The 23,810-nt window shown below is 56.7% G+C and overlaps 1 protein-coding gene across 2 annotated transcripts in view; it reads left to right on the top strand.

Annotated features, from left to right (window-relative positions):
• ADAMTS17 (ADAM metallopeptidase with thrombospondin type 1 motif 17) overlaps positions 1-23,810 on the top strand; it is a 269,013-nt gene that overhangs the window by 185,731 nt on the left and 59,472 nt on the right. For both annotated transcript variants that reach the window (XM_051822951.3, XM_089311139.1), the window contains 3 exons: positions 1,798-1,964; positions 8,515-8,642; positions 19,109-19,229. In XM_051822951.3, the coding sequence (XP_051678911.3) occupies positions 1,798-1,964; positions 8,515-8,642; positions 19,109-19,229 (416 nt within the window). The remainder of the gene's footprint in view (positions 1-1,797; positions 1,965-8,514; positions 8,643-19,108; positions 19,230-23,810) is intronic.

Genomic DNA, 23,810 nt, shown 5'->3' with positions numbered 1-23,810 from the left:
AGCCATTTCCTAACTGGGTCTATATCTTGGAGAACAGGACTCAGGGTCCCTCTGTGGGGCCACCAGTGTACAAAATCTCTCCAGGCCTCCCCGATCCCAGGGCCAGAGCTGTTGTACCGAGTGTGGACAGAGAAGTCGGAGGCTGAGACGTGAAGGGAGCCTTCTCCACTAAGGATGTTTTCTCCAGGACGTCTCTGCAGACCAGGAGCTGGAAAACTGTGACCCATGAAACCCATTTGCCTCACCACCTGGCTTTGTCAGTAAAACTTTATTAGCACACAGCGTGCCTATCTCTTACATATTTTCTCTGGCTGCTCCTGTGCCAAGGTGGAGGGCTTGAGTTGTGGCTCATGAAGCCAGAAACCTCCACTCCCTGACACCAAAGCCGCCTCCCGCTCCTTTATCTGTCCCCTAAAGCAGTGCTCCTGGGGTGACCCTCCCGTCTGAACATGAGAGTTGCCAGAGGAAGAGGAATGAAGTGGCTTCCTCTGTCGGACGTGTCTCCCGCCGAGAGCTGGGTGTGGTTTGAGGAAACTGCTGCGCTGTCTTCTCATATACTGACCTTCCAGGAAAAGCACAGGAGGAAGAAAACAGAACGTGGGGCCGGGGTAGTGGCGCAGTGGGTTAAGCCGCTGGTTACAATGCCGGCATCCCCTCTGGAGTGCTGGTTCTACTCCTGGATGCTCTGCTTCTGATCCAGCTCCCTGCTAATGCACCTGGGAAGGCAGCAGACGATGGCTCAAGTCTTTGGGGCCCTGCTGTCCACATGGGAAGCCCAGAGGGAGTTCGGGTCTCCCGGCTTCAGCCTGGACCAGTGGGTAGAGAACCAGCAGGTCAGATCTCTAACCCGGTCACTGGGCCTCTCAAATAAAAAAATAAACAAACAAAACCTTACTCCATCAAGATGAGCTTGCACTGTGGAGATAAAGGGAACCTTTGAGGATGCCAGGTCAGGGTCCTCCAGGGACACCCCAGGGACACCCCAGGGCTTGTGGTGGAGCTGAGCACGCCGCGCTCTGCCAACCAGCGTCCCGACCCCCACCTCAGTGCCTCTCATCTGCCTGCCTGCCCCACTCAGGGCAGGCTGGTCTCCAGAGCTGCTGAAACATCTGGCCAAGCTCCCAGCCTGGGCCTCCAGGCTGCAGCACTGACCATGCATGGCTGCACACTTGCCCTGGTCAGGGTTGCATAGCCGGGATCTAACAGGCTCTGCTCTGTCGGCAGGTGCACGGATCCTTCCGATTCATTGCATTCTAAAGTAAACGAGAGCTACTTATTCATCACCCTGGAACTCAGCAACCTCCCAGTACGCCTGGGAGCCATGGCACAGTACACGTGGGAAACCCAGGTCCCACAGCAGAGTGCCTGGGGGAGCCCCATAGAGGCACTGGTGATGGCTCAAGTATTTGAGTCCCTGTCACCCACAAGGAGGACTAGGATTGAGCTTCTCTCTCTCTCTCTCTCTCCTTTTCAAATACCATGAAATTTGAAGGTTTTTTTTTAATCATTTCAGAGAAGACCCAAAAAAGACCACACACACACATCAAAAATCTCCCTTCGGGTTTTCATTGTCAAGGTCAAGTGAAAGACGCGATCTGTGGCTCTGGCTTGCTTCCGTTTCCCAATACCCTTGACTTAATGCTCCCGGATGCACCCTGTGACGGCTCACTTGAAGGTGCCGGCAGCACATTCTGGGATGGCCGAGAGGGGGTCTGAAAGAGCAGAAGGCTTTCCAGGGAAACCTTGTCCACCTCTGCAGCTCCATCTGGCTAACGCAGATCTCCGTCTCCCTTCCAGCCCAGGGCCTGGAGGCACGCACTGCCCGGGCACCAGTGTGGAGCACGCAGTCTGCGAGAACTTGCCCTGCCCCAAGGGTCTGCCCAGCTTCCGGGACCAGCAGTGCCAGGCGCATGACCGACTGAGCAGCAGGAAGAAGGGCCTGCTGACCGCGGTGGTGGTTGACGGTAAAGGCAAACGGAGCTTCTCATGTGGTGGTCTCCCTCCCTCCTCCCAAGAACATAAAAGCCCCTAGGGAAGCCCACAGGGCACCCTCTCCCCAGGTCAGCTCTGGCCGCTCCCTGAGCCGTGGGGTTGAACTTGAACGATCAGCTCTCTGAGCTTGGCCAGGAACAGCGGAGGAGGCAGGCAGCAGGCCAGGCTCATCCTGCACTCCTCCAGCTGCAGCACAGCAGGTGCGCCAGGACCTGTCCCCCCTCATTGCCAGGTGCTGAGGGACCCAGGACAAGCTTTTGGGGACCGCGAGGCTTTCTGGGGGTGGAGCAGAGCCGTAGGGTGCTGTGTCTGCTCTCCTGCTTCCTAGCATTGATATCTTCCTGCAATGCTTTTCCCAATCCTTTCTGGCTCCGACCCCTTGACTGGGATTTTAGGGAAATCCTGGAAACAGTTTGCTGGGCAGGGAGGCGCTGATAAGCACAGATCACATTTACTTCCCAGGAGCTTCCTCCCAGGCTGAGAGGCCCTGCCCCCACTGCAGCACCCCCAGGCTGCTCTGGGACTGGTCGGACCCCAGCTGGCGGACCACGTCTCTGAGGCTCTGGGATGTCTGTTGTAAGCGAGGACAGCCCAGGGCCTAGTTCTGTGTGGCTTTTTTCCCCACCTAAACCTCGGCTCCTCTTTAGGAAACAAGCCTTCGGGTTTCGTTACTGGATGTATGGCCCCCTTTACACCATGTGTCAGGCACGCATTAGCTCTGCACACAGCATCTCGCTGCGCAGGAGACGGGAGGTGACAGGGGACCAGTCTGAGCTGACTAGAGGCAGGAGAGACGCCGACCCCGATAATAATGGAGGAATACAGACTCAGAAAATAGCTGCCTGTCTGCTGGCTCCCAACACATGGAGAAGACAGGAAGTACCACTTTGTGCGCAGAGCAGGGGAGCTCCGGAGGAAGCTGCCCAAGCAGGCCTGGCTCCCAGCCGGCCTCGGAGCAGGGGCCTTCCGGGCCAAGTCTTCGTTTCTCCCCAGTGATGAGGAGGATGCTTGCAGGCTTCCCTCTGCGGGTGCTTTGACAAGTTCAAGTGTGCATCACTGTGCGGGACGGGCCCAGGCATCGCTGCAACGGTGGCTTCCCACACACAGCTTCACCCCACAGCCTGACCTGAGAGCTCTGAGCCAACCTGCAAAGCCACGCGGACGCTGTGACAGCAATGACACCAGCCTGAGTAGCTGTGGCCTCTGTTTCAAGTATCGTCTTCCCCTCCTTTGGGGGTTGCGTCGCTGCTGCCGCTGCACACTTAGCCTCCAGCACGCGGGAGCAGCGCCACCTTCGCGCCCTGCCTTCCCAGCAGGCCAGGGGAGGAGGAGTCTGGTGCGCAGCTGCAGGCTGCCCCGTGGGGGAGCCCCTAGGCTTCCAGCCGTGGGCCGATCAAGACCCTGACTGGGGCTGGCGCCAGCACCATGGCTCACTAGGCTAATCCTCCACCTTGCGGTGCCAGCACACCGGGTTCTAGTCCCGGTCGGGGCGCCAGATTCTGTCCCGGTTGCTCCTCTTCCAGGCCAGCTCTCGGCTGTGGCCAGGGAGTGCAGTGGAGGATGGCCCAAGTGCTTGGGCCCTGCACCCCATGGGAGACCAGGAGAAGCACCTGGCTCCTGCCTTCGGATCAGCGCGGTGCGCCGGCCGCAGCAGCCACTGGAGGGTGAACCAACGACAAAAGGAAGACCTTTCTCTCTGTCTCTCTCTCTCACTGTCCACTCTGCCTGTCAAAAAAAAAAAAAAAAAGACCCTGACCAGGAGTGAGAGCGCAGCAGCCTGGTTTCGGAGCCTCAGCCGCCCCCACTCGGCGGGAGCAAGGAGAGGTCAGGCGGAGAGGAGCCGCCGCGCCTGCCGCAGGCCCACCGTGCGCACAGAGCTGCTGTTTTTCTTTCCTTGGTCGCTTGCCTCACTGTGGAATTCTCCTGCCTCATTTCATCAGTGCACAAATCCCACTTCAGTGCCTGATTTTCCACAGATTTCTCCAAGAGCAGATTAAGCCCCCGGTTTACTCACGGCGGCTTCGGGATGGCTGCGCCCTCTGGGTCCTTATCATCCTCACCGGCTGAGACTTCCCCCGACCAGGTCCTCCAGCCAGGCGGCCTCACAGCGAGACGAGCGACCAGAGGGAGCTCGCGGGGCTGGGAACGAGGCTTCTCAACCTGATTTTTTTTTTTTTTTTTTTGGCGTGTTTTTGCCGAGGAATACATAACTAGCATGCCACTGCTTTTGATCTGGGGGAGAAAACGCCTTTTGGATAAGGGCAGCTAATAGGCAACAAAGCACAAGGGATTCACAAAGTTCATGGAAATCCGGAATTTAACAATGACTGGAGTTTGGTGCAAAAATTTTTGAAGTCCATGCAAACTTTTTTTTTTTTTTTTCATTTTTTGTGCTAGGCATCGCCCGTGGGCTGCCTGCAGACCCCTAGCGTTTCGTCTTTGCAGGAGAGGCTGAGTCCAGGCTTTGCACGGGGAGCGGACCCGCCCCCCTCGCTCTCCTCGGTGTGGAACTGCTGCGATTTCTCCCACGTTTGGTCCTTGCACACTCACCGGAAGCCAGCGTTTGTTCAAGGAGCATTTTCCCATGTTGAAGACCGGGCTTCCGGGGGCGGGACTCCTGTGGCCGGGCTGTGGGCTGTGCGCGCCGCAGCCGCGCGCTGCTCGGCGCCTTGGCGAGGGTCGCCCCGGGGAAGGAAAGCGAGGTGTTTTTCTTTTTTCAAGAGTTCTTGCAGAGGTGGATTTTCCGAGGAGGGACTCGGACCGCAAGTCCAGAGCCCTCCCTGGGAGGACACAGCCTCGCCTCGGAGAGTTTCCAGGTGGAAAAGCCGCGGGCAGACACGCAGCCCCCGTCTGCCTGCCCCTGGGCAGAGACCTTCTAGAAAGTTCTGCCTGCTCCGCGCAGGGCAGCAGGCACGAGCCCACCTAGGTGCCGGGGACCCATTGAGGGCTGGACGCAGAGAGAACTAGCCCCATCCCCCAGGCCTGGGCCTCCCAGGGGACGGGACGTGGTGGTGAGGGTCTGGCACCCCCTCTTAGCCGAGCGAGCTGGCGCTGATGAGGACAGAGAGGGATGCTGCCCCGGGCCCAGCTCCATGATACATGCATAGGAGGCGGACCGCTAGCGCCCCCTGCAGGCCGGCTGTCTCCTCCTAGTTGGGTAGGGGAGCCTACATCCCTTGCGCAAATCCTCGCGGTGGCTCCGTATTCAGAGCATCTTGGAAAGTGCTGGAAAGGCGATGCCGGTGTGACAGCCGAGTACTGACACTCGCAGTGGGATCCGGGGAAGCTCCCGTGGTCAGACACAGGGGACTCCACCGGTGACCTGGGGCAGCCTCCTAGAGCGGGCTCTGACCCCTGGAGCCTCGGGTCAGCTGGCATGGCTGCCCCATGTGCTTGCCACAAATACCAGAAAACACCGCAAGGTGTCAGAGCTTTTTGCGTTTCTGAATTCCAGGCAAAGGCAGAGACATGAGTGGAATCTGTCAGCTGTGAGCAGGTGCACCTCTCTGTGCCTGAATGCCGGTGTGGATTCCCATGGAGGGACTCTGATCCGGCTAGGGTCAGGTGATCATGCCTGTCCAACCAGCTGAGGCCTGACTGCTGAGAACCAGCTGTAAGGCCGGGGAAGGGGCCCCAGCAGCTGCTCACCGTGTGTCTCCCACAGAGGCCCCAGCAGAGTTTGGGTGAGCATTTGTCTTGTCCTCTAAACTAAATGGTGCCTCTGCCTGAGTAAGACTTTGTCCTGTAGAGCAGAGAAAGCAGGAAGGCTCCTGTGTGCTGTGGGGCCCAAGGCGGTCCTCCAAGCATCCACCCAGCCCTTACAGCCATGTGGCTCTCGAGTGACTGAACCCACCTCCCCTGCCCCACCTGTGGCTTTACCTAGCCAAGCAGCAGGCTGGTGGGAAGCCAGGGCAGGCTTAGACAGGCTAGCCTCCAGGGAGCTTCACCTCAGCACCACAGCCTCGCAGGGGCCTGGGCGCACTTCTCTCCTTGGTGTGTGTGGGTGTGTGACTCTCAAAAGGATCGGGACTCCCATACCACCTGCAGTGGAGACACATTGACACTGAGCTCGAAGCTGAAAACCCATCACCCCGTGTTGTGGATCAGGGTCTTCATGCCGGAGATGCGTTCCTCACCCAAGGCAGCAGGGGGGAAATGTGCAGTGACTCTTAGAGAGCTCTGAGCACCCATCGCAACGTTTGTAGAGTCATCCTCAGTCCCCGTGGGAAACAAGGCTACACTTCACTTGTGTGTGTGGGGGGGGGTGCCCTGGACCCTGACAGGGTCTTCAGAAAAGGAGGACATGTAGAGAGAGGCCCAGCTGAGCGGAGGAAGCATCCCACCTCTGACTCTGTGCTGACCCCTGGGGTATCCAGAGCCTTGGAGGCAGTGTGCACAGGTGCGAGTCCAGTGTAGGTGGAGTTGACCGTTCCTCCTTGCCTAGGCTCATGGCCAGTACCCGTGCTTTCAAAGTGGACCCCTCTGCTCTCAAAGTCTCCACTCCTCTGATGCTCACAGCCTGGACAAACGGCAGGCTGGTTCTGACCCAGGCTGGTCCAGCTTCCCTCAAAACAGCCTCTCCTTTTCCATCCAGATTTCCTAGTTCTGCTCATGTCAGAGACCGTATTTGGAATCCAGGAGCTTCCTTGAGCCTGGTGGTTTGTTTTCACTGTGACACCATTTTGCTGCTCATTACTTTTAACCCCAACAGTTCTCGATTCAGAGCATAAGTAGTGATGCTGGGAAAGAGACCAGGCTGCAGCGAAGAGGCATAGCCATGCCCTGGCAGCCGAGGGACTCGGCACGGCCATGCGTGTTCTGTGAGCCTGTGTGCTCATCCGTAAGAAGGAATGATGACTGCACACACCTGAAATGCATAGACACTGCATAGCATGCTGCCTGCTACATAAGAGATGACTGTTACTTCTGATTTTATTGTCATCAAAGCCCATTTACTCCCAGCATTCAGCCAGCATTTTGTTCTGGTGGGGATTAAAGTCCACAGTGCCGAACCACCGCAGTCGAGGGACCCTTCCGCACAGTGAGGCATGAGAGGCAGCTGAGTGAGCGCAGTGCACACACGGGTCTGATCAGACCAGGGGCTGTGTCTCTGCATCTCCCCAGAAAACCTCAGACCCCAAAGAACACTCGTTGGTCTCTCACAGGAGCCCCTGGAAGCTGGGCTCAGTGACCATCTGCATCCCACCGTTCTCCACCAGGCGCCTCCGTGGGCCACTCCATCTAAATGGAGGGACAGCTGCCCCAGCCTGCCCTTAGGAAATGAGTCATTCTGCTCATGCCCTGTGCCTCTGATGGCTCATATCAGACTCAGCCCACAGGACTTCTCACATTCCACCTCATCCAGGGCTTGCCCTGTGCTTGCCCATGTGATACTGTTACCTTTCTTTCCTGAGCAGTGCCCACAGACCGCCTTAGGTGAGTGAGGGGCGCAAGTCATGTTTGTTGAATGAATAAACGTCAGAGGACCAGCACCCTGACCTGGGGAGCTGAAGCTCTCCCCTGTGTCCCTCAGATCAGACTTTTCCCCTCTGCAACTCCCTGGAAGAACTGAGCTGAATTCCGGAGACTCCTCTGGTGCTCTGAGATAAGCTCTCCTCGTGAGCCTAAGGACCACAGAGGCTACCCAGTCGCGACAGCCCCTGGGACTGGGTGAGATGGCACAGCTGCCCTGACAAGGACTCCCCAGCCGGGTGACCGAGTCACTCAAGTGCTGACCAGGACAGCAGACTAAAGGCTGAGGGCTGTGTGTACAAGGTGCTCATTACTAAGTCTGTCCCACCCCATACCAGCAAGGACCTGGGAGGAGAGTGCTGGGCTACATGCTACGGGGTGATGGGAGCCTTCTAGAAGGCCAAGTGCTGGGGGAGTTTGCAGACAGGGAATAGCCCAGGCCCAAGGACAAGAGCTTGGAGCACTGTGGGAGTGCAGGTGCATCAAGGGGCTGCGGGAACCAGGATGTCCACCCTCTCGCCCCCTGCCGTTCCCCTTGGGTACCTATTCCTGCTCAGTGTCTTCCAGAACCTTCATCATAGCACAGCTCTGCTGTCCAGCAGCTGGGGAGCATTAAAGCCTTTAGCAAAAGCCACTGCCGTGGGGGCACTGCGAGGTTAAGCCCCCGCCCGGAGATGGCCACAGCTCCCTCCCAGGCTCACGCTATTGGCCCATATTCAGCATACGTAGAGGTTAGCACGCAACTCTGCCTTTGTGCAGCCTCGTGTGTGTGCTGCCTTCGGGGAGAGGAAACGTTGCATCTGAGCCGAGGGTAAAGGTGACAGGGCTTGCCACACTGTCACTGACCTGAGTCTGAGGGTTTCCCCCCGTTCTCTGTATCAGGTATTCAGAGGAGCAGGTGCATAGACCTGAGAGAGCCTGCTAAGCCGCTTTATTTACCTGTGTCCACCTCTCTTCCCGTGGGCTCACGCATCACCCACATACACCTGCTGCCTGCCTGGCCCGCACACTTCTTCCTATGTCAACGTCCGCCAACCTTTCCCTCCTCAGATAAGCCGTGTGAACTCTACTGCTCGCCCCTTGGGAAGGAGTCCCCACTGCTGGTGGCCGACAGGGTCCTGGACGGCACCCCCTGCGGGCCCTACGAGACCGACCTCTGCGTGCATGGCAGCTGCCAGGTGAGGTCACCTCCGCCGAGTCTCCCGCGGGGCACTGGAGGGTGGCGCCCTTCCCCTAACAGGCTTGTGACGGACTTGGGTTGTGAGGACGTGGACTCTCTTGGGAAGGCTCCCAGCAGGGCCACACCGGCAGCTGCCAGCCCTGTCCTGGTGCCGTCTTTGGCAGTGATGGAGCCTGATGCCTGCCTGCAGGTCCACAGGGAGCTGGGCTGGTTGAAAAATCATCTCGGAACTTCCAAGGCGGCGTCAGGTGTCGCGCGAGAGCAGGTGGCACACTCTGGAGGGGCCGGAGGGCGCGTGCAGGGGCCCTGCTCCCCGCCCTTGTGGAAGCAGGCAGACTCCTCGGGTGCTCCCCAGACGAGGCGGAGGCGCACGCCACCCTGACGCGGTGTCGGCAGCTCAGTACAGCCCTGGTCGGTGCGGTTGGAGGAGGGGAGGAGGCTGCCCCTCCGCCTGAGCCGAGGGCCCCTGCAGCCTGTGGCAGGGCGGGTGACTGCGCTCCTGGTTTGTGATGCCGTGCCCCAGCTGCAGCGGTGGAGGTGAGGGCCGGGGCTCTTGGCGTCTGGAGGAGGCGGGTCAGGTGCTGCCCACTTGAAGTAGCTACAGGTGCTGCCGTATCTCTCCTGGGGACTCGGGGTGGGTGAGGGGGCCTATGTCACCCAGGCTGCATTCATGAAATCCGGTCGTGCACAGCAGGAGCTGGTCTCACGGGGTCGGAGGACGGGAAGTCCGGCAGCAAGGCCCTGGCAGATTTGGTGTCTGGGAGGGTTTTCTCCTTCCGAGGGGGGGACATGCCTTCTGGCTGTGTCTTCGTGTGGGAGGAGGATCTGGCTAGTTCTGGGGTCTGTTTGATAAGGGCACTAATCTTGCTCATGAGGGCTCCACCCTGCGACCTCATCACCCCCCAAAGACCCCACTTCCTACGGCCATCGCCTTGGCGGGAAGTGGGGTGTCAGCCTGTGAGTTTGGGGGGACGCACACATTCTGACCACAGCACCCGGGGAGCTCCGCCCTCCGTTGTGCGTGCCCGCCCGTATCAACAGTGCAGCCACGCCCCCTCAGCTGTATCCTCAGCAGATGATCCCACCTGGAGCTGTCGGAAATGGTGGGGGGCAGGACTGCTGTGCCCTGGCCTAGAAAGGACCCCTGCGTCTTCCCTCTGATTTGTGGCTTCCTTTGACCCCAGCGTGAGACTGAACAAGGCAGCCCCTGCCAAAGGCCCCAGGGGCCTCCTCGCGTCGTTCCGCACACCTTGCAGAGCCGACGCAGGTCCCTGAGGTTGCTTCTGGGAGATCTCGACAGCATTTGAGTGACTGTACCTTCCTGGGGCCCTGGGGGAGACGCTGCCATCCTCACTTCACTACGTGTGCGGACCCTGGCCCCTGAGCTGGGCATCCCTGGCCCATGGGGGCAGCAGATGTGCCCTACGCTCATTGCTGCCAGGGTGCCTAGCAGAGAGTTCCGGCCTCGGGGTTGGGAATGCGTGAAAGGCAGAGGCAGAGGAAGGGAAGCAGAAGACCCGGGTCCCCAGCCAGCTCGCGAGGCGACGCCTGCAGCTAACCGTCTGGCCCAGCAGGTTTTCTTCGCTGTCCCAGACAGGGCCGTTTCCGGGATGGCCTGGCTTTGTTATCAAACACAGGCGAGTGTGGGAGCCAAATGCTCAGAGCCGGGGTCTTGGCGAGGCAGCGGTGAGCTCCTCCTTGAAGCGTGTGAGGCACTGCCCCTAGGGCAGCAGGACCAGCGTGCTGACCTGAGGCTGTGCTGACCGTTCTTAGTAAACCTGCTCCCAAGCCAAGTTCAGGGCTGTTTCCTTCCTAAGGGACCCGCCAGCCGGGGCCAGCCTGTGTGCCAAGGTGTGGCCACGCAACAGCTTAGGCTCCTTTGCTAACGACTTCCCTCACCCTCAGAGCAGCCCCAGCCGAGTCCCCCACGACCCCCAGCCTCCCGCCAGCACCTTCTGCTGTGTTCTTACCTGGCTAAGAACCCTGGAAGTCTCTGCCCAGGGCTCTGTGCTGCTTGCTCTTAGTGATTTACGCCAGGGGATCCTCTGCCATGATGTTGGTTTTCATCTTGGCCTTCTGCGCTCGGGAAATGTCCCTGTGCCATGACAGTAAAGCCTTCCATTCTTTAGTCAGCGGAACAAAAGCACGATACTGCCCAAGACACTGCGGCAGCCTGAAGTCTGTGGCCATCCGGGCACTGCTGAACCCAAGCCTGTTCTGCACCTGGGTGTGGACTCAGTCCGTCCAGGCTGCGGAAACGTAGTGGCACAGACCACTCGCATGGCTTGTAAGCGACGGACATGGATTTCCAGCGTCGTGGAGGCTGCAGGACGCCCGAGGTGCCAGCAGGATTGGGTCTGGGAGGACCTTCCGCCAGGCTGCAGACTGCTGACTCCCCGCAGAGCTACTTCCCTCCCGGCCTCTTCTCTTAAAGGCACTAATCTCGTTCATGAGGGAGCCACCCTCAAGTGCTGTTTGCCTCCCGAAGCTCCCCCTTTGCAAGTCCCATCCCGTTGGGATTGAGGGCTACCCTGTGATCTGGGGGAGGGGCACAAGCTGTCAGTCCATAGCAGGTGCGAGGAGGATGGCCGTGGGGTCCCTGCTTCCCTTGCCTATTCCTATTCCCCAGACACCCTCCACGGGCAGCCACACCTGCCAGCTCCCAGCAGCGCCATCTGCTGGGCTGGATGCACCCTGCCCCTCCAGGCTGCCCCCAGGCCTACACCTAACAGGTGGCAGCAGGGCCTGCCGAACGCCCAGCACAGGTTTCAACACCCTGGGAAACTTGCTTTCTGAAGTAAGTCAACAGCCTCCTGCCATTTTTCCGGTAGTATTCCTCCCCCAGAGAGACTGAAGATCAGCCCTAGGCGACGCCCCGCCAGTCCCCACAAAACTCGAAATTGCTGAAGTCAGAGGCAGTGCAGCGCTGTCATGAAAATTGTGTGTCAGTAAGAGTGCAAATTAACAGTAAATATGGTATTTATGACTAGTCGCAATAATCGCCAAAATGGAACGGCAGTAGGAATGAACAGGCAAGGGAGAAATTGGTTAAAGAAAATCATAGAAATATATCTCTGGGGTGTAGAGAGCCGAAGATGCATCTAAGCACAGATGTAAGAAAGGGAGAAGTGGCCCAGGCTTTCTGTAGACAGCAGTTTGCTCATGAGCTTCTCCTTCTGTTGCCTTCAGCTGTGAAGTCTGCTGCTGGGGGATGGTAGGAGGACTTGGGGGCTGTCGGGAAGAACCCAGTGACTACCTGGAGGAGGTGGGAGATCCGAGTAGCAGGCTGGCGCAGACCCCCGCACGGGACACAGAAACGCCCCTTTCTTCCGGGTGTGCGATGACTGTGCCAGGGCACTTCGGTGAGCCACAGACTTCGTAGCATGCTGAGGTTAAACTCCTCTGCCCTCGTGAAAGTGAGAGGGAACTGGGGAAGGAGCACAAGCATTGTGTATTTTCTGCGAGTCTCTATGAATCAGAGGCCCATCATGGACAGCTTCTGTCGGCCTCCAGAAACAAAGGCCCTAAGGTACTGCGTCTCCAGTGTGAGCCTGACCCCGCAGCAGCTGATTGTGGCTGGGCCGAGCCTCCGTGCGGCTCTGCCGTCGCACAGTGCACAGATCCCGGTACGCGTGAGATCCAGACAGAGGTCCGCTCTGTCCACGGGCAGATGCTTAGTGACCCGTGCACGCCAGAGCCTGTCTGCTCCCACTGGGCGCAGGCTTACCTGGGGCTGGACACAGTGTTCATATCCTGGGCCCGGTCAGCACCAAACCCAAACACCTTCGGGGTCCATAGCTTCCTCCTGGGAGCAATGGTGTCTGATTGATCTGTGCACCCCCAAGGCGCTGGCCCCAAGGGAGCCTTTGGTTGTGTTTTGAAAAAAATCAGTGAATGCTGGGCTGAGTGGGTGGGTGGGCTCTGGGCTCAGTGGGTGGGTGGGCGCTGGGCTGAGTGAGTAGGCTCTGGGCTGAGTGGGTGGGTGCTGGGCTCAGTGGGTGGGTGGGTGCTGGGCTCGGTGGGTGGGCGCTGGGCTGAGTGGGTGGGCGCTGGGCTGAGTGAGTAGGCTCTGGGCTGAGTGGGTGGGTGGGCTCTGGGCTGAGTGAGTGGGTGGGCTCTGGGCTCAGTGGGTGGGTGGGCGCTGGGCTGAGTGAGTAGGCTCTGGGCTGAGTGGGTGGGTGCTGGGCTCAGTGGGTGGGTGGGTGCTGGGCTCGGTGGGTGGGCTCTGGGCTCAGTGGGTGGGCGCTGGGCTGAGTGAGTAGGCGCTGGGCTGAGTGGGTGGGTGGGCTCTGGGCTGAGTGAGTGGGTGCTGGGCTGAGTGAGTGGGTAGGCGCTGGGCTAAGTGAGTGTGTGGGCGCTGGGCTGAGTGAGTGTGTGGGCCAAAGCTAGGAGCCTGGAACTCAGTCCGGGTCCCCCGCATGGTGGCAGTAACCCATCACTTGAGCCTCACTGCTGCCTCCCAGGGCTGCCTTGGCCGGAAGCTGGAATAAGGAGCCAGCAGCGAGCCTCGGCACTCCAGAGTGGGAGTCCTACCCGCTAGACCAGTCCCTCCCCCCAGGACCTCTTTCTGAAAACCAAAATCTGTTACTCCCAGTTTTGCCCAGGGCGCAGCTTGATTCGAGGTCATTTTTATGCACTGACTGAGCGCACATTATGTGCTCAACACCATACCAGCCACTGTGGGGGGAACAGGAACGCAAAAAATTGCAAGACACAGTCCTTAACACGTGGAGGATCCCACACGCTCACGTGAGAATCGAACAACCGGAGGCAAGGCTGGAGCAAGAGCCCAGGAGAGATTGGTCTTAGAGCAGAAAGCCTTCAGGGTGGAGTTTGCTTAATTCCTGGCCCAAGTCTTTCCTGGGCGGTCCCACGCGCTGGGCACTGCAGTGGGGAGCAGGACAGAGAGGATGACTGTTCCCACCCATCATACGGCCGAGACCCCATCAACTGCCGGACGTGGTCATTGCAGGGACTGAGTGTGTGTGTGGGGGGGGGGGGGATGAAACGGTGCCACAAGGAGACCAAGCTGGAGACTGTGCCGGGGGACTGTGAATGTGGCAGTGTGGCAGAGAGCTCTAGGCACCTGGAAGCAGAAACAAGGCTGGTGCATTCCAGGGACGGAAGAGGATGGAGGAGCAGGCTGGCCTGGAGCATTTTATCCTGAGCATAACGGATTGAAACAGAGCAGAGCAATGGTCCTGGTTGTGGAAACTTGACCAGGAAGGCCTGGGGTTGCTCAGTGTGGACATACAGGACATACAGGAGCCTTGGCCATGCGTCATCTCATCCAGCCCCATCCTGGGAGGATGAGCCTGCAGCAGGGGGAGAGATTAATTCCTGTCCTGGGTGAAGGGATCTCAGCCAGGGAGTGACCATAAATATAGAGAAGCAGACACAGGGTTTTTGGAGCCTCAGCCACAAACTGTGTGTCGAGGAGACGGAGAGTCGACATGGCTTGTAGGTCTCGGGCCAGGTGCCAAGAGTGCGGTGGTGGTGTCCAGCTGCACAAGGAGTCAGAGGGAGCGGCCTCTGAGAAGCAGGCCTGCCGGGACTGAGGCCCTGGCAAGCTTGCTCAGCGGACACCTGGCAGCGTGAGCCTGCGGGGGTCATCCGTGTGGGAGTGGCCCAGGATGTCCAGCAGGGGAGGTGGCATTTCTAAGAAAAGTGAAGGGAAGAGAAGGACCAGGGTACACGCAGGAGCTACCGTTTTCAGGAAGTCAATGAGGTGAAGGGGCAGCAGGCAGCATCCAAAAGGGGCAGAAGAGATTGAACAAGCTTAGCCGCTCTGGCATCTGAGGGCGTGAGCTGCGGGCTGTCTGTTTCCACATTGCCACCTCCCTCTTTGCTGTGCTCTTCATGCCCAGGGGAGGCACCTAACACGCATCCAGTAACTGTGCTGGTTGAGAATAGATGGTTGGCTCTCCATATCTACCATAGGCGATTCAGTCTCCACGTCTACTGCACACAGTAGGCTGTCCATGTCTACTGCACACAGTAGGCTGTCCATGTCTACTGTACAGTTTGCCCTCCATATCTACTGTACACAGTTGGCTCTACATGTCTACTGTATACAGCCGGCTCTCCATATCTACTATAGGTGATTGAATCTCCATGTCTACTGTAGACAGCTGGCCCTCCATGTTTGTTGTATACAGTTTGCCCTCCATATCGACTGTACAGTTGGCTTTCCATATCTACTGTATACAGTAGGCTGTCCGTATCTACTGTAGACAGTTGGCTCTATATGTCTACTGTATACAGTTGACTCTCCATGTTTACTGTGTACAGTTGACTCTCCATGTCTACCATTTCCATGGCAACAGATTCAACCAAAGATCAAATATATTTTTTAATTGTGTCTATACTGAACTTGCGTGCACATTTTTTTCTTGTCATTATTCCCTACTAAGCAATACAGGAGGTCCTGAAAAGCCTTATGGAAAACGTGTGTTATGAGACAACTTTGCATGTGGGGCAGGCATAGTTTTGGCACAGCCGTTAGGCTGATGCTTGGGATCTTTGCATCACATACTGGAGTGTCTGAGTTCAACCCCTGGCTATTCCAGTTCCCGTCCAGATTCCTGCTGGTGTACACCCTGGGAGGCAGTAGATGATGGCTCACATATTGGGTCCCCGCTACCCATGTGTGAGATGTTGGTTAAGTCCCTGGCTCCTGGCATGGGCCTGGCCCAGCCTGGCTGTTGGTGGGCATTTGGAGGGTGACTCAGCAGATAGGAGATCTCGCTCTCGCTCTCTATCTTGCTGACTTTCAAATAAAATGAAATTGACTAATTAAAAGAAAAAATCTTGCATGAATTCAGAATTCTTTGCACCAAAATAAAATTATCTTCTAATTCCATTTTTCCATAAACACAGCCCTCTTATAACTTAACAGCTATCCACATAGCACTTACATTGAATTATGGGTATTATTAGTGATCTAGAAAGGATGTAAAGGATACGAGAGGGTGTTTGTAAGTTATATGTACATTCGGGAATTCATGGGGGCCCCGAAGCCGATCCCAGTGGCTGCTGGGAGACAGCCCTACACTACCAGCAGGGTGGGTGCTACACAGCAACCCATGCTGCAGAACGAGAGGGCAGAGGGGATGAGGATGGCCCGCTGGCTGCAGAACTCTGCGGGTGGAATCCAGGACCCTCGTCCCTGGAGATGGAGCCTCCTCACTTCTGGGAAGAGGCCCCACCCCGAGGTCCGTCCCGTGCCCTCCTGTAGCACCCGGGTCTGAGTGCACAGCTTTCCTACCTGCACTCTGCATGTTCCCTGGGACCAGAGAGAACTCGTTCCATGCCATCCCGTGCCTTTGCTGGATTTTGCCAGAGGGCGGTGCTGCCCCTTGGTCTCTGTGTGGCACACACCCTGATGTAGCCAGCAGAAGAGGCCCCCACACGGCAGGTGCAGGCCTGGGATGGGAAGGCTCGTGTGCACAGCTCACTGATGGTGACGGGGTTCCCTAGGCCTTGTCACCGAGTAACAGGATCCCCGGGATTACGTGTGAAGATTTCAGAGCTTGGTCGTCTTGTTCTCTTGCGATGCCAAGCTCATAAATGCAATCATTAAAGCTCCTCTCACACTCAGAGTGAATGACTCCAATTGTATTTTATGGTAGCTTCCATTTCAAAAAAATCTGCGCCCCTGCCAAAAACATCACACTTTGCCTGCTCTGACGGTAGCGAAGGAAGAAAAAGCCCCACCGGCAGCTCCACTTGGCTGTGGCCTGTGGGCCTTGGATCTGCCGCCGTTCAGACAGACATCCCCGCATGCCCGGCCTCCAGACATAAACAGCGCCTCAGGCAGCGCCAGGTGGGTTGGGCAGAGCACACAGACCTGCCAGCACCCGGGGCACTGTAGCGTTAGCATCCAGGGCCTCCCCGTGTGCGTCTCTTTTTGCACCTGACCTGAAATGCCTCCTCTGTGCAGCTGGGGAAGCTGTCTGGACCCGGCAGAATATTTAGTAAGAAGATCTGGAAGCTGATGAATCAGGAAGCCCTGACTGAGATGCGGGACCAAGAGCCAGGCGTGAAGCCAGAGACTATTAGCAAGCAAGGTTGTGGTTTAGAAGTCATAGGGAGCCAGGTTAGGGGAGCTCGAGAGCTTAGAGCACTTGGTGACGGAAGGCAAGCAGGGACAGGCACAGGTAACACGGAGGAGGCTGGTGAGGGTGTGGCCTCATGCTGTTGGCATTGGCCCTGTGGCTGTACCAGAAGCAGTCTGGGGACGGCGACAGGGCAGCTCTGTTGCCCCAGACGTGGCCCCGGGACATTTGCTGAGCGTGTACTTACAGAAGTGCTGATCTTGGCTGTTCGCATGCTTATTCCTTGTCCATCAAGCAGCCTTATAGTATCTTGCAGCCCTGGTCCAGAATACAGGTTCCCGCCACAGCTCCAGGTTCAGGGTGCTGCTTGCCCCTCGGTTGCTGTTGCGTGGTCTGCCCCGGCAGTGTCGCAACCCATTGCCAGTCACCACCTGCATCTTGTGTCACCTGCCTCTCCCTGCCTGCCATGGAATCTTCCCTGCCTGGCCCCAGATTTTCCCATTATCTGAGCACGTCGGATCCTCTATTACTCAAATGCTACCATTTCTCAGTTTTCATAAAAATCACTTTGTGAATCAACTTGCCCAACTCCCAGCATGCCATCAAGCCATGACTGAAATGTGCCCGGTTATGCCGTTGTTTTTAGACATGCATAGTAACTTTCCAGTGACTCCTTCCCAAAGGAATGCAAGGATCCAAGGATGACACTTAAGCACTGCTAAATAGGAGGAACATTCGTCTACAAGAGGTCTTCAAAAAGTTCATGGAAAACGCACATCATGAAAAACTGTGCAATGCATGGATTTCCGCATTTCTTGCACCAAAGTCCTTTCTTATCTGTTTCGTTTTTCCACAAATACTGTGAAGCCCCCTGGTGGCCCTCAGAAGAGCCCTCCCTCGTGCAGCAGTGTGCCTCGGACCAGCAGCGGCACCTGCAGCAATGCAGAGTCTCAGGCCCTCCCACTAGGTCGGAGACTCTGGGGCTGGACCCCAGCAGCTTTTCTGGGACAGCCCCGTCTGGCCCAAGGGGGCTCACGTTCAGGTTGGGGAACGGCTGCCCTGAGGAAGCCAGGTTTCTAAGTTAAGTCCACTGGGGAGATGTGGGATCCCATTCCCCTCCAGGAACCCGCTGGTCACCAGCTCTGCCCCAAGCCCTGCCGTGCAGGGAGGCAGGCCAGGGGAAGGGAGCAGTGGCAGGTCCCCAGGCATCGCTGGAAAGAACCCAGTTACATCAACCTGCTCATCTGGGACCTGATGGCCTCTCAGGTCAGCAGTACCGGTACCAATACAGCTGGGCGGTTGGCACTGGGAAAACCCAGCTCTTGTTCTGAACGCGTTCACTTTAAGGAAAGAAATGGAAGTGGTCAGTAAATACCCGAGGTTTACTGTAACTTAGGTTATCTTGCAGAACTCAGATTTCTTTTGCTTTTTCTTTTAACATGTTTGTCTGTTTGCTGATTTATTTATTTGAAAAGCAGAGGTGGAAACAGAAGGCGAGGTCTTCTGTCTACTGGTTTGCCCCCCAGATGGCCACGACAGCCAGAGCTGGGCTGGTCAGGAGCCAGGAGTTTCTTCTGAGTCTCCCACATGGGTGATGGGGGCCCAAATATGGGGCCATCCTCACTGCTCTCCTAGGCACATAAGCAGGGACCTGGATCAGAAGTAGAGCAGCCTGGACTCCAGCCTGCACCCATATGGAATTCCATTGCTGCGGGCTACAGCCTTACCTGCTATGCCATAACGCTACCCCTCATTTTTTTTTTTTTTTTTTTTTTTTGAGAAAAGTGAATTCAAAATCTTTTTCTGCGTCTGCTGAGACATGGGCTGGATTCCTGGACTCACTCAGGGTAGAGGCTGCCTTCCTTGGCTCTCAGAGCTAACTTGTTTGACAAGGTTTGTGATGTGGGGGCTTCCTTTGGACCAGGTGTCCCCAGCCCTGCCAGAATGAGCCCTGGCCTCCCCACCCCAGCCCAAAAGTCCATGTGGTCTGTGCCATGTGTTGAGGCTGTTGGTTGCTCCAGCCAGGATACAGGTGACGGCACCGCCCAGAGCGACACTGACGCGTGGACTTGAGGCAACACGATGTGCGGCCGGGGCAGCAGGCTCACTGGCGGCCCAGGTTCCCTGCCCCCGGCAGCGCAGGCGCAACAATGGGGTCTCCAGGGCGCTCTGCCGCCTTGGGCCCCGCTTCTCCATGGCAAGCGCTCAGAAACGCACTGGGTGGTTCTGTGGGTACAGAGGCTGAATTGTGTCCACTGTTTTTCTTGCTGAGTTTAAGAGAAATTAAATTCTTCTTCCCCTGGGCATCTGAAAGCGGCAGCGGCCCAGACTCCGTGCCTCCCGGGCGTCCCCTTTAAGACAGTCAGAGTCTCAAACACAGAGTAACCTCAACCCTCTGGTTCTCTAGAAAATCGGCTGTGATGGTGTCATCGGGTCTGCAGCCAAAGAGGACCGGTGTGGCGTCTGCAACGGGGACGGCAAGACCTGCCGCGTGGTCAAGGGCGACTTCAGCCACTCCCGGGGCACAGGTGAGTGCTGCCCGCGGGACAGCCAGCTCGCGTGCTGTGTGCTCCCCCCTCCTGCCCCACAGCCGAGTGCTCGGGGGTCTTCTCTGCCTTTGCTGTTTGAGGTCCAGGTGAGGAGTCCGCAGGTGACCCGGCACTTCCCTTTCGCTTCCAAAAGACAAAGGGGACGTTTTGGCAGGGGTGATGTCTTCATGTCCCTAGAAGTGACAGGTTGCCGGGGTTTGAACGGACAGGAAGTTCACTGCTGTGTAGCGGTGACCCCATGCGGCCTCTCTGTGCTGTGGTCAAGTATGACAACATCCTCTCCGAGCCAAAGCCAATGTCTTTCTCTCGGTCAAGAATGATCTTTTCCTGGAGGCGTCCGTCTGTGTGGTGGCAAAAGCTGCCCCCGGCGTTTCTCGGGCACGGCGTTCAGACGCTGCGTGCGGTCCCAGCGGAGATGTGCTTGGTGTGGGGCTCCGCCCTCGCTTGCCCAGGTGGGTGCTGAGTGGAATCGGTGGGAGAGTCGTGCAGGGAGACGTGGAAACACACCAAGTCCGTCTCTCGCTGATGCTGTATGACTGCTGATTGCTGGAAAGACACACGGCGGAACGAAACCCCCGTGGGAGTGAGAACAGATGGGGGGGGATGGAGACTGTGGAGGGGAGTGGTCCCACGGTGCGGGGCGGGGTCTTCTCCTCCGACACACCCGCACCTGCCAGGGGATGCTCAGCTGTGCAGGAGAGCTGCCCACACTTGGCGCCTTCCTGCCCAGGCCAGCCCGTTCCCTAGAGGCCTTTGGGCACTGGGTAAGGCCCCCAGCCAACAGCCCGTGGCCTTGGTTTTGACCCACTTACGCTGACCTCTTATCTGAGGGTCAGCTGAGGCACATCAAGCCGCTCAGGCTCCCCAGGCCGTGAGGCCTTTTCCATCAGACCCAGGACAACCTTCAGGGATAAACCTAAAATGAGGAACGCACACGGTCTGTGACGTACTATGGAGCAGCTCATGATTTTTTGACTTTAGGATGGTGCAAAAGCTGTACTCAGTGGGAAATATGCTTCAGAATTGGGATTTTGGTCTTTTCCTGGGTTAGCAACACTGCTCCATGGTTCTCCCTAGCAGTGCTAGGTAGTGGCTGTGAGTGCAGCTTCCAGGCAGCCCCGTTGTCACCAGGGGGACCACTGATTCTGCAGGATGCTGTGTTGCTGAGGTTAGGTGTATTAGTATGTTTTCAATTGATGATTGTTTAATATTTAATTTTCTTTTTATTTGAGAGGCCTAGAGAGAGAGTGTGTGTGTGACGGTGAGAGAGCACACACTCCCATCTGCTAGCTCACTTTCCAGATGCCTGTCATGGCTGGGCTGGCATCAGGCCAGAGCTAGAAGTGGGGAACTCAACCCAGGTCCCCCACGTAGGCGGTGGGGACCCAGTTAACTGAGCCATCCCCGCTGCGTCCCAGGGTGCGCACTGGTAGGGAGCTGCTGTTAGGACACAGAGCGGGATCCGAACCCAGGTTTCCCAGTGTGGGATGAGGAGCCTTAACCACCGAGCTAAACCCTGCCCCCGTTTATAGAATGTTCAACTCCTGGTGGGTTTTCAGTAGCCACCCGATCGTAGCTCAAGGTACGTCTGTGTTTCATAAACAGCTTCTGCAGACAGAGAAAACATAAACTCACACAAGAGACTTTTGAAGCATTTTGTGATTGGTTTACAGAAAAAGAGCTTTGAATTTTTCCCCATTTATTTCACGCGACCTGGGGAGAGTCCCAGCGCACGTAGCCAGAGCTTTACTTCCACTCCATCTTGGGCCCTTGTCACAAGGTGAGAAATACCTAAAACGGGAATCGTCTTCTACATTCTTAGGGAAAATTCTTCTCATTCTCGTTCATGCCTGGCCAGCGTAGTGACACCTGGTGCCTGCGTCATGGCAGGTGCCCTGGGACTTGGTGACGGGGTGCCAGCCCCTCCTGGCCACTCTTCCATCAACCCGGGCGTCACTTGAGCTCAGGGTGAGGGCAGGAGGTGAGGCAGGCTCCTTGGTTTGCGGGCAGGGGGCCTGCCTTCGCCCCAGCGGTGTGCTCTTGAATCGGCTGCTGCACCGTGAAGAGAGAAGCTCAGAAGGAAAAGTGAGCGGCGCCGGGCTCTGCAGCGCCCGCCCTGTCGGAGCGCTCACCCGCGGGGCCTCGCCTGAGCCCTGCGTCTGCCCTGAGTGCCCACCCTTGCTGGGAGTGGAGGGCACGCAAGACGAGATGGAGAGCAGACACTGTGGGGCGTCAGCTGGGCCGAAGTTGGCCATGACAGTGAGCGTGGTGGCCAGGCGATGGCTGCAAATGCACCTGACGAGGAGTGTGGGCTGTCCATGCAGCCAGTCTGTGGCTCGGATTCGGCAGGCTGCCCAGCGACCCACAGGGAGCAGGAGGCCACACCATGGCGTGCACGTGGGAAAAAGACTCCCAGATCCTGAGCTGCTCCTGTCTCAGCTGTCGGCCCTTGGCTTCCTCTGTCCTGTAATCCAGCGCTCCTCAAACTCCCCGTACGAGATGGTTTCTCCGAGGGGAAATTTGTTGCATGCAACCCAACACCGTCATCTGAAAAGCTGGCCCTCGACCTCACCCTGCGGCTCCCGGCCCGGGCTGAGGCCACGTGGGGGCTGTTCGGTGAGTGGGGTTGGCCGTTCCAAGTCAGACACAGTGGGAAGGGGGCGTGCTGGGGGATGCGGATGGCTCAGGGCTCAGGCACAGGCAGCAGCTGCCCCGGGTAGACCATGTGTGCGCTGGGGAGGTCTGTGCCATCTTCGTCAGGTGAGACATTATTTATACACACCTGGGGCTGGGGCTGGGGCTGGGCTCACCGTGCTAAGGTGTTGGCTGCCAAGCCTGAAGGATTCTGGGAAACTTTGTGATGGCTGATTGACATGTGCTTTTGTCCCCATCTTCTCCAAAACCACCTGAAAATGAGTGCAAATGAGCAGGTAAAAAGGTCTGGGGAGAACGAGGCGCCTCAGGCAGACGCCCATCGTAGACGGATCAGAATCAACCTGCTTGGCTTTTTGCAATAAACACAATGCAGACCCCTTCCTCTCCCCTCACGGTGGCCTGGCAGGGGGCTGTGCGTGCTGTGGTCACTCGTGGACCTCTGCTGACGGAGGTGAGGGACGCTGAAGGTCTGCCAGCCGCCACAGAAGAGACACTGTCGGAGTGAGTCCCTGGTCACACACTCCTGCCTGGTTTCCAGAAAGAGGCCTGCAGGTACACGGTGTCCAACAGCAAGGTCTCTGCCTGCCCCCAGCTGGAGGCCAGCCCCACACTGAGCAGAAAGAACCGCCTGGGCACCCTGGAAAGAGAATCAGCCGCAGGAACGGGCAAAGACCCAGGTAACCTGAGGACATGACCGTGGGAAGAGCAGGTGACTCAAACCACAGGAGGTCAGGTCCAGGGAGAGTGACAGTGGCGTCGAGTTGATACAACGAGAATCATGAGAACAAGAAGGAGATCTCAGGAATTTGAAATACGACTGTTAGATTCAAACCGACTGTTAGATTCAAACCGACTGTTAGATTCAAACCGACTGTTAGATTCAAACCAACTGTTAGATTCAAACCGACTGTTAGATTCAAGCCGTGGGGTAAGAGGCACCGTAAACAAAGACACAGACACAAGCGATAGACTGAGACAAAAACATTGCAGCATGTCTGGTAAGAGTGTGAGTCCAAAATATATCAAATAGTATGAATGCATTTGTGTATTAAAATATATTTTAAAAACTCTGACGTCGATTAAATGAAAGCAAAACATAGGAAAACGAGGAACGTTTAGGAGGAAGGCCATTAACTGAAGAGGAGAAGCAAATGGCCAGGGTGTGCTATGGTGAGCGTCATTGGTAAAATTAAATCTGTGACGTAACACTTCATGACCTTAAGATGACTGATTATTTCAAGTATTTAGAAGCCTGAGAGTAAACACATACTCTTCCCAACGCTGGTTGGCTTATGACAAAAATTCATCAAAAATGCATACTATGAGAAAAGTATGCATGGTTTGCAAAAATGTCTTGCACCAAAATGAACTCATCTTTTAATCTCATTCTTCTATGGACTTTTTGAAGTCACCCCATCTTCACTGAAGCGTTATAGAGGGCAACCCATCAGTACCTTTCACAACTAAACAGCTCAAAAACAATTAAACAGCTCATGGGTTTGACTTGACTGCTCTACAGAGGTGACTTGGAAAGACATCACCCATATGCACAAGAAGATGTACAAAGCTGTTCATTGCAGTACTGTTTGGGCACTGTTTTAGTATATTTATAAAGATACAATTTACAAGCCGTAAAGTTAACCCCGTTTAAATATACAGTTTGGTGGGTTAAGCGCCAATCAGTGAACAAAGCTGTCTAACCACATCACAGTCCTCCTACACCCGTCACTCCAGCCCCAGGAACTACAGATCTGGTTTCTGCATCTGTATTTGCCTGTGAGCTGGACAATTTGTAGAAATGGAATCCTGCAGCGCGTGGCCCTTTGTGACTGGCTACTTTCAAGAGTCATCCATGTCATAGCGTGTGTCAGGGTTGCATTCTTTGTATTGCCCAATACTATTCCA

The sequence above is a fragment of the Oryctolagus cuniculus genome, chromosome 12 (genome assembly GCF_051225735.1).
Source record: "Oryctolagus cuniculus isolate XC-2025 breed Fujian yellow rabbit chromosome 12, ASM5122573v1, whole genome shotgun sequence".
Classification (NCBI taxonomy): Eukaryota; Metazoa; Chordata; class Mammalia; order Lagomorpha; family Leporidae; genus Oryctolagus; species Oryctolagus cuniculus.
This window is presented reverse-complemented; position numbering and strand designations above follow the sequence as displayed.